General features: G+C 43.1%; 1 protein-coding gene across 4 annotated transcripts; it reads left to right on the top strand.

Annotated features, from left to right (window-relative positions):
- The first annotated feature begins 40 nt into the window (after positions 1–40).
- On the top strand, positions 41–9,040 carry C3AR1 (complement C3a receptor 1). Of its 4 annotated transcripts, XM_032680833.1 has the most exons (4): positions 41–334; positions 1,398–1,501; positions 5,652–5,713; positions 7,540–9,040. In XM_032680833.1, exon 4 carries the CDS (start codon positions 7,547–7,549, stop codon positions 8,654–8,656), a length of 1,110 nt encoding a protein of 369 aa, XP_032536724.1. In that variant the 5' UTR covers positions 41–334; positions 1,398–1,501; positions 5,652–5,713; positions 7,540–7,546; the 3' UTR covers positions 8,657–9,040. The 4 variants fall into 4 exon arrangements, with proteins under 4 accessions (XP_032536724.1, XP_032536725.1, XP_032536728.1 ...); XM_032680834.1 differs by lacking the exon at positions 1,398–1,501 and having other exon boundaries at positions 5,574–5,713; XM_032680837.1 differs by lacking the exon at positions 1,398–1,501 and having other exon boundaries at positions 117–150; positions 5,521–5,713.
- The last annotated feature ends 1,387 nt before the right edge of the window (positions 9,041–10,427 follow it).

Here is a 10,427-nt window from a genome sequence, read left to right as displayed (position 1 = left end):
CTGACACAGCAGCGGGCCCTGGCGCCATCTTGGAACCTGGCAGGTCCCGCGCCGGGGCTGGCGCGGCCATGTTTGCTTGGGGCGCCGTCCCCAGGGATGGCCGGAGGAGCGGCGCTGTCTGTGGCGCCGCACGGACATCGACCTGCTTGTGTGGGTTCCCCCGGGGCTGCTCCCCTGCAGCCGTGGGCCAGACTTGGGGCTTTGAGTGAACATGGACTTTCTGTGGTGCTGGGATCGGGTGGCTTTTTGGTAAAACGGCAAACCAAGAGAAAACGTGGCACAAAACACTACAGGTTTTGCTGCTGGAAGTGACGGAAATGCCAGCTACACAAAGGTTAATTTCAGGAGTGTGGCTTCCCCAAAAATGTGGCGAAAATAAGAGTGTAGATACTATTTTATGTATCTATTTAGTTAACACTAGCAGTCATGCTGACATCTCAATCGTCAGAAAAATTAACAATTTGCCCAAGAAGTTCCAGGAAATGAGGAGGGGGTTGTGAAGCGGAGTACTGCCTAATTGTCGCAAAAATACGGAATATGTAAAAATTCTCTTAAGAAAGGATGTTCTTTGCTGTTTGATCTTTGTATACTTTTAAGCCTAATCAACAACAAGAGAGATTTAATCCGTGAAACCCAGGGCAGCTAACAAGCAAGCTCTAAGTGATGTCCAGGTGCTAGAAAGACAAATTACTTGTGAGTAGAATTACCTTGTTAGGGCTCGACATGTTTCAATAACCTCAGACCTCGGGGGGAGGTTAACAAAGCTTGAGAGAGAAGGATGTACCACTGATAGTGGACACAATGCAGAATTTATGGGCCACAAGGACATTTGGCAGAACTCCCAAGATAAGGAAGAAACTAATAAAGACAACTCAGCAACTGTGCTGAATCAGCATGTGCAGGAGCCAGTAGGAATACATGGCACCCACACTCAATGCAGATACATGTGTAAGAGGCAGCTCAGCCTCCCTCCTTGCACTGTGCCAGTGCAAGACGAGAGACATCTTCTTGCAGAAGAACTTAAAGAAGGCCTGTAAAACAGCACAGAATTACACTTCCCTAGTATAGTAGTTTAGCAGTCTGTGGGCCAGGGGTTTAGTGCATTTCTTAGCAATATTTTTATAGTCTTCTATGGACTCATCTAATTTTTTTAAAACTTATTTATACTTCTAGTTACCCATATCATCCCTGGAGTTGTGAATCTGATTGTGCAATATGAAAAAATGTAAATTTTTGTTTTCAAATAAGAATTCATGTCTCTCATACTGTCACCTGTCTCTTTTCCTAGGTGAACCATTCTCATCTATTTAGCTTGTCCACCAAAAGAAGCCGTTCCCAGCAATGGCTGTCTAGTCATAATTTTCTTCATTATTTTTGATTCTATAATTCTTTTTAAGATCGGGGACTACTACAGCATTCATTGTTCAAGAAGCAATTACATTTACCTTTTGGACTGAGTTGTGTGTTGACATGATTTTTCAGAGAACATCCTGCAGTGACTGCTAAGTTTTTTCTTTGAGTTCTAATAACTCACCTGGAGTACATCCCTCCGTGTGTATAGTTACAGTTGCTTTTCCAGGTTCAGTGATTCACAATTAGCAATACTAAATTTCACCTACCTCTTTACTGTGCTGTCATTCAGTGTGCTACAGTCCTCCTATGGTCCTTCTAGGATGAGAGAGTGGCAAAGGGCCAGCTGTTGAAAGGCATGTGAGAAAAAATTCGCAAGCAGCACCAGGACTCCAGGAATACACCTTGCATCCATTTCCATTGAGACTTAACCAGCAGAGAACATAACATTCTTTTGCCTGGTTCAGACAGGCATCTCTGGACCAAGAAATTATAAAGCACTGCTGATAAAAGCTAAAGGTTTTAATTTTTTTTACCTTTTTTTTTTTTTTTTAAGAATTCAGCAGTGAGGTTGAAATCTTGAAGTAGAACATATTTAAAATCAGACTATGAAAGCAATGAAGGATCCGTATTTTTCCCACACAGAAATTTTCAATGAACAAAAAACAAGGAACAGCAGAAATCTTGGATGGAACTCCACAATGTGCAATCATGTGAGGTGTGCAAGTAGGGTAAAATGCACTGTTCATGCCAATCTGTAGGTAGCCTCATAATAAACCATGCAAAAGAATAATTTAGGCTTTTGCTTTGCCTATTTAAGAAAAAATAAGGCATTGCCCAGGAACCTACTTCATTGTATCCAACGTTTGGAATTTTCCTTTTCTGCACAGAAGGTACAGGGGAAACCAGTCTCACAAAATTACTCTTTAGATAACTTAAAAATTATGAGCATTTTTACAAAACAGACCATATACTATTTCAAATGATGTTTCTTTCACTGAAAAAACTGACTCAAACACTCATCCAGTACTGAAACCCTGTTATTGTGAAGGGCTATTTTTTGATTATGTAGGTTTTATATTGGTACCAGTTTTGCCAGGCTTTGTTCCCTAGTTGCTGTCCAAGGCTTGTGCTTACCTGAGCTTACTCAACACTGTAAAGAAATGCCCTGGAGTCATTCAGTGAATTTTTTAAAGAGGGAAATATGGGGAGTACCAGGGCAACCCCATGGGTACTTTATGTTACTGGAGAGTCCCTAAATGCACAGTTGTGAGGAGGAAAGCAAGTACTTAGCAAGGCCTGGCCACCAGACGACTGCAGTGTGCCTTCTAGAGATACGGGTGTGCCAGTTATGGCTCAGATTTATTGGAAGAGCTTTGGACAGATGGTTTAGGAACATCAGTTTGCCATATACACAAGGGACATTCAAGGTCTGTGGAAGATCATAGCCAGCTAGACATGCCACCTGCAGAGAAATAAATGGTAGGTCAGAGAGAGGCTGCAAAGCTTTCAAGAACTGCAGAAGTGGAAGAAATATGAAATAAAAGTGGAATTCTCCATTCTTGCTGAAGTGTTTCAGGGACAACCTGCATACTCTTGCAGGATGGAGGCTTTTTTAAATACACCGATCACGTTTTTGGAATTGCATATGGGTGTAGTAACTGTTTAGTAACTGCTGGACTGGTGCAGTTTTGTAGTAACAAGCCTGAAATGGCAATATACATGGTAACTTGCATTATGGTTTTAGCCAACTTGTGCTGGCTGGTTGAGTCTGTTAATTAAGATTAACTTCAACAGGAACATTCTCATAGGCAAGCTGATGGAATGTGGGCTAGGCAAGCAGACAGTGAGATGGACTGAGTAGTGGCTGAACTGCTGAGCTCAGAGAATGATGACCAGAATAACTTCATCCATCTGTACACCATCTGTGGTGTCCAGCTGCAGCTGACACTGGTTCCAGTACTGTTTAACTCTTCATTAATGACCTGGATGATGAAGTAAAGTGCACCCCCAACAAGTTTGCAGATTAAACAGAAGTGGTGTGAGTGGCTGAAGCACCAGGTCTCTGTGCCACCATTCAGAGGAACCTGGACATCCTGGAGAACTGGGCAGACAGGAACCTCATGAAGTTCAAGGAGAGGTGGAAAGTCCGGGGGAGGAACAACCCCATGCACTAATGCATGCTGGGGGATGAGCACCTGGAAAGTAGCTTTTCAGAGAAGGATGACATTGTGGTCCTGGTGGACAGAAAGTTGAACATAAGCTGCCAATATGCCCTTGTAGAAAAGAATGCCAGTAACTGCCAGGGCTGGATTAGGAGAAGTGTTGCCAGCAAGTCAAGGGAGGTGATCCTTCCCCTCTACTCATCACTAGTGAGGCCACATCTAGAGTGCTGGGTCCAGTTCTGGGCTTCTCACTACTACAGAGACGTGGACATACTAGAGTGAAACTTGTGGAGAGCCACTAAGGCAATTAAGGGACTGGTACACCTGTTGTGCAAGAAGAGGCTGAGAGAGATGGAACTGCTCAGCCTGGAGAAGAGAATCATAGGATGGTTTGGGTTGGAAGGGACTTTAAAGATCACCTAGTTCCAACCCCCCTGCAATGAGCAGGGACATCTCCCACTAGACCAGGTTACTCAATGCCCCATCCAACCTGGGGAGAAGAGAGAAGGCTTAGGGGGATTTTTTTCATCTGTCTGATGGAAGTGTTTAATGGAGATGGAGACAGACTTTTCTCTGTGGAGCTTGGTAACAGGACAAGAGGCCAGGGAGACACACTGGAACACAGGAAGTTCTATCTGAACACCAAAAAAAAAAATCAATTTTTTTACTGTGAGGGTGGTTGAACATTGGAACAGATCGCCCTGGAGAGTTTGTGGAATCTCCTATGGAGATACCCAGACATAACTCGACACAGTCCTTGGCAGTCTTGTCTAGCTGACCCTGCTTTGAGCAGTGGGGTTGGGTTAGTCAGTCTCCAGACAGCCTTCCAACTTCGACTAATCTGTGATTCTGTGAATTAGAGCCTTTCTCAGCTAGCTCAGCCTGTATATCATAAGGGGAATGGAGAGAGCCAGAAGAGAAGAAAATGCAATGTGGTAATTTGGGATTAACACCAAAGCTTAGAGAGGTTTTAACTTGGAGGATCAAAACTGGTGGAGAAGGACCTTCTTGCAAAGTAGAGTTTGACTAGGGCTAGCAAGTTCCACGGCGGTGACCAGGCTGTGTGTCCCTCGGCCAACAGGAGCCCATAAGAGTAACCTCTTGTCAGCACTGCCTGTCTGGGTCCGAGGGGTCCCACAGGAAGAGTGGCAGCTGAGAATATGATGCAGCTAGAGAAATTTTTCTGGCAGACTGCCTGTCTATCCTTGGGGGTACAGCTCAGCCCTCCCCTGTCTTCCTGTTTCTGATTTCATGGTTTTTGTATTGGAGGCAGCATTTGTGGGTTTCACAGACACACACTCAGGAGCAGAACTTTGCTCTGTCGTGGTTTCTTTTCCAGATCAAAACCAAAATACTGAGGCTGATTCTTGAATGTCAGAGCTTTGTCATTTCTGCTAGCAGTCTTGATTTGCCAAATTGTGAGGGGCAATCTCTTGCCCTAGAGATCTTTTGTTCTTATCGTCTTGACACATTTTGTGCAATCAGCATTTCAGTTAACCACTTCTAACTTTCTGTCAGTCAAGTTCCTTCTTAAAAAATAGAGTTTAAATACCCTGAAATGTAAAAGTCAGATTAAAATCCCTTTGACATGACCAGTCATGGTTTGCTGAATACAGTGTTCTAAGCTGTCTCGAGATGGGACAGAAGCTGATCTGGATTGACAAGAATCCTAGAAAAATGGGATTAACTAGGTGAATGTACTTATCTGATAAAACATGGAAGTGGCTACAAGACAACAGGTCAGACATTTGACAGTAACATGGCAGAGTTTGGAATTATGAATTATATCAAATGTCAGTACTATGCCAACAGGCAAGATGTCATTCAGTTGTCTTATGGAAACTCTAGTAAAGTATAGGTCTGTGCACATTATTCCTTTGCTTTCTATTAATGTCTTAGGTCTGTGCACATTATTCCTTTGCTTTCTGTTAATGTCTTATTTAGGCCACTATTTTATTTTGACAATATCAGGATAACTTCTTTTGGTTTGACTGTTTATTTAAAGAGCAGATGATATCTAAAACTTCAAATATGAATCATTCTAAGCCTTTCCATCAGGGTGAAAGAACACACTTGGCACACACATACAGGAAACAACAAGCAGTTCCTAAAATGTCATGTGAGTTTCTTTTTTCAGTAACTCCAGGGACAGGACTGATGGTACTTGCTCCCTGACACACTGAAATAACTTCACTCAGGTAGGTATCATAAGCTGCTTTCCTCTTCTACTTGCAATTTATTATTATTCACTCCTGAAAACCTCTCTCTCTCCTCCAGTTCCCTCTTCCATTTTTGAACAACATTTCAGCCCTTTTAGCCCTCTTGAAAACATAGAGTGGGCAATATCTTTGTATTGATTCGTCTCTCCGTTTACTCTGGAATAGGACTTGCATTACTGTCTTTACAGCATTCCTTGATTCCCTATCCCCTTCGCACCATTTTCTGTAACTATATGAGGAGGCAACAAGATTCAGCTGTTGCAGCACTGTTCTCCAGTTGTCCCTGTAAAAGTCACTTCTGCATGTATCAGCAAGACCACAGGAAATGGAACAAACCTGCTAGATTTTTAAGTTAAGACTCCAGCTTTAAGTTAAGTCTTACAGAGACTTCTTTCATAGCTTTTCTTGCAGGTCACCCTCATCTAAAACATCTTAGCAGTTATTACCAAAAACTGGTAAATTACAATCTAATTTTCTTCCTGGTGAAGCAGTTCTAACACTTATGCATCACTCCACATTTAGACTATATGTTATGCAAGAAAGAGATGGATGATTTGAATTAAATTTTTTTAATAATATTGGTATTTAGTCCTGCACAAAACAGTCCCTGACTGTCATTTAAGTACTGGCATAACAGAGGTAAAAAGAGGGTCAGTCATGTTATTCATGTCTTCTCAGTTGCTTCTGCAGGCTGTATTCAGCTCTTAACTATGCAGCTTCCTTGCATTTTAGTACCATTTTAGGGACCTTTCAGCAACACAACTGCTTTCATTGATTCAGCAAGGATTTAGTTAACAGGCATTTTATAGACAAACCTATTAATACCTAAAGGATGAAGATCGGGCACTTTTTCTCAGTTCTATCTTGGCTTTGCTAGTTTTCCTTTCCTTTCTAAATTTACTAATATCTAAGTCCAAGAATAATTGAGCAATTAACATTGTTCCTCTACTACTCTCATAGTTTTAACATGTCACTTAAGTATGTGGTAGCTCAGCTTCATTGTCTTGCACTAAGGCACTTCTTATATCTAAAATGGCTCAAGAACCTTACTGCTGTTACTCTGTATTTTCATTTTTATTTCTACAAATAAAGCTCTGTTCTTCTTAAGCCATTCATTTCTTGCCTTTCATAGAACCTTAACCATTAATTTCTTGCCTTTCTCCTCATCAAGACTAGCTTTCCAAGGAACCAGCAGACAGAACAAGCGAAGGAGAAGGAAGTGGTTACTGAGACTTCCCTAAAACACCCCTTAGCCCAAAAATACCCCTTAGCAACAGAGTTGCTGTCTTCTGTGTTCTATTTATAATGTCCAGAAAGCGGAGAAGGATTATTTCATAAAGACAAGCACCGCTTTCTTAGCCTAGATGTATTTCACTGGTTATACCTGAGGAAATTGCTCGTTTTAAAGGGAACAGGGCTTAAAAACATGGATTTCCCTTTCTGAGAAGTGTAATCAAAGCAGGAAGGCAACGGGAAACACCTGGGGACAGCATGGCCATGTGAACAGAGAGCGCCACTTTGGAGACTAAAGAGAACCAGGTATCAAAGAGGGTGACAGAGATAAGAGAATGTAAATGCATACAGCTGTTTGAATAGTGGGGCTTATGTAGCTTAGCCACTACGAGAATGATGAAGGTGTACAATGGTCACATTAGTAAGCCTTTAGCACAAACTTGTATAGACCAATGCCCTTGTATCCTCACAGCTCTGTACTGTAACCTGACTCAGGATGCTTCATGAAAGATTAAGAGAAGAATTTGGGGAGGAGAATGTGAATTGCTACTAATTTGCTCTCTGTTTTATAGCTGCAGAATGCCTCAGCTCCTGGGCAATAGCAGTTCAGAGGAACAGGCTGCTGTATATTATGCATCGGTATCAATTGTCTCCATTGCTATCTTCATCATTGTTTTCATCACAGGCATCCCAGGCAATGGATTGGTAATCTGGGTAGCTGGTCTGAAAATGAAAAGGTCTGTGAACACTGTGTGGTTCTTAAACCTTGCTGTGGCTGACATCATGTGCTGCTTGTCCTTGCCATTTTTCATTGTTCACCTGGCCCTCCATGAACACTGGCCATATGGTTGGTTCCTCTGCAAAGTCATTCCATCAGTCATAATCTTCACCATGTTTGCTAGTGTCTTCCTACTCGTGGCCATCAGCATCGACCGGTGCCTCCTTGTCATGAAACCTGTCTGGTGTCAAAACCATCGAACAGTGAAATTTATATCGCTAATATGCAGTGGCATTTGGATCCTGGCCTTCATTTTCTGCTGTCCTGTCTTCTACTACCGTAAGACAAGCACTTACGATGGCAAAACTGAGTGTGGGTACAGTTTTGGAGACGATCAGGTGCTAGATTATATAAATGAGTCTGTAAATGAGTCATGGGAAGAATACTCACCTCTAGCCTACAGTGGTAACGACTTGTTGGGAAATACCTATGAAGGTGATTATTCTGTACCCCTTGCCTTAGTGGTAATAAACATCACTAGGGCTGTCTTTGGCTTTGTGCTCCCCTTTGGCATAATGGCAGTTTGCTACGTCCTTATCGTTTTCAGAACTCGCGCAAATCAGTTTAACAAACCGCGCAACAGGATGCTGCGAACAATTGTGCTCGTGGTAGCTGCGTTCTTCACCTGCTGGGCTCCATACCATGTAGTTGGGATTCTCTCCCTTGTACCTAGTCTTAGAACGGGACTGACGGAGTCACTGATCCTCTGGGATCACCTTTCTACAGCACTTGCCTATGCCAACAGCTGCATCAACCCCCTGCTCTATGTTTTTGTGGGACGGGACTTCAGGGCAAAGGTACGGCAATCAGTGCAAGGAATCCTGGAAGGTGCCTTTAGTGATGAACTCACATGTTCAACCCTTCACAGAAGCCAGACTTCAGCAGAGAAGAATATTAGCAGCACAGTGTAATGCAGGACTTCCTCTCACCATTGCAGAAAGACCAAGCTATGGCCCTGCACATCAATCGCTGTTTAACAGCTGTTTTTGCTCTAACACATTTCATTAGCCTGCAACTCCACACCTAGGACACTGTATGGTTCAGATCATGACAAGTAGCCCCTTTACATCCTACTCTAGAAATGGGAAGTTGGAAGTACCAAGAGTGAGGGAAGACTCTGGTGAAGCAGAAGAGAGTATTTTAACCCTTAAAGAAGAAAGCAGGGCTGCAGAATGTGGTGGGATCTTGTAGCTGAACCTCTGAATTGAGATGTTATTTTATTTCCATATGTCTATGTTCTACATCTCCTGTCTCTGATAAACTGCAGATAAAACTCACTTTGATGTCTCTCCTCAGAATGTGATCACATCTTTCCTCTCCTTTGTCTCTACTTGGGGCCTGAGGTGTGTGGGGGGAGTATCTGAAGATTCCCCTAGAGGGTAATGTTGCATTCAGGAAGGACACTGAGGTGCTGGAGCAGGTCCAGAGGAGGGCAACTAGGCTGGTGAAGGGACTCAAGCACAAGTCCTATGAGGAGAGGCTGAAGGAGCTGGGGCTGTTCAGCCTGGAGAAGAGGAGGCTCAGGGGAGACCTCATCACTCTCTACAACTACCTGAAAGGAGGTTGTAGCCAGGTGGGGGTTGGTCTCTTTTCCCAGGCAACTATCAGCAAGGCAAGAGGGCATGGTCTTAAGCTGTGCCAACAGAGGTTTAGGTTAGATATTAGAAAGAATTTCTTTACAGAGGGGGTGGTCAGACATTGGAATGGGCTGCCCAGGGAAGTAGTGGATTCTCCGTCCCTGGAGATTTTTAAAAAGAGACTGGATGTGGCACTTAGTGCCATGGTCTAGTAACTGCAGTGGCAGTGGATCAAGGGTTGGACTTGATGATCTCGGAGGTCCCTTCCAACCCAGCTGATTCTATTCTATGATTCTATGATTCCTTTACAGCCTTGTGTTAGAGCAGCACTTGCCCCAGGCAGCTGCATTGAACTGACTGGGAAATACATCACTGTAACTCGTCCAATGCACATGCAGTACCTATGTTCATTAACATGTGCACGCTCACTGCCTCCGCAACACTCTCTCCACCACCAGAGTCCCAAATATTCCTTTTAGGAAGTAGTTTGAGATTATCCAAATGTACCTCCTGCATTTCAAGATGGCACATGTGCAGAATTTAAATAGCTGTAGTCATGGATGATCCAGATCAGATGACTGCTAGACTATCAGCCATTTGGCAAAACTCTGGAATTGAGAAGTGATAACCTCAAGAAGGTGGGGAATGAGCACATTGGGGCTCAGTCACATCAGGCTCTCTTTACAAGAGAGATGTGCTTCTTGTGTCCTTCTGGCAGAGGAAGATAAAAATTTCATCCAGTCAGGCTATTTGGGGTGTTCCTAAGCTTGAACGTTCCCTGCTCCTGAAAAATGGTAATACATTTACTAGGTACTCTATGGAAGCAGTTTAAAAATCTGCTTTTTGTGTTACTCCTTCCTTCAAAGAGAAAGGTCAACACATGGTATGACAGCCACCAAACACCGGTAGAGTTTTCACTCTGCCTTTCTGGTGAGCACGAGTTGAAAGACTCACAGATCTCAGTGCCTCAAAAACAGTTATCTGGGAGAACTTCCAACTCTTTCTCTCAACATCGTAAAAAAGTCTCTCCCTAAAGTACATACAGGTTCATTTAGCCATGTCAACACCGAAATTCCAAGGTAAGTAGGTGAGACCTGAGCCAACC

Source organism: Chiroxiphia lanceolata, chromosome 2, assembly GCF_009829145.1.
Source record: "Chiroxiphia lanceolata isolate bChiLan1 chromosome 2, bChiLan1.pri, whole genome shotgun sequence".
NCBI classification, from domain to species: Eukaryota; Metazoa; Chordata; class Aves; order Passeriformes; family Pipridae; genus Chiroxiphia; species Chiroxiphia lanceolata.
Note: the sequence above shows the minus strand (reverse complement) of the source record. Positions and strands in the feature narration are given on the sequence as shown.

Bases quoted from the DNA above. Each gene is read 5' to 3' on its own strand.
- C3AR1 (XM_032680834.1), top strand. From the start codon at position 7,547: ATGCCTCAGCTCCTGGGCAATAGCAGTTCAGAGGAACAGGCTGCTGTA.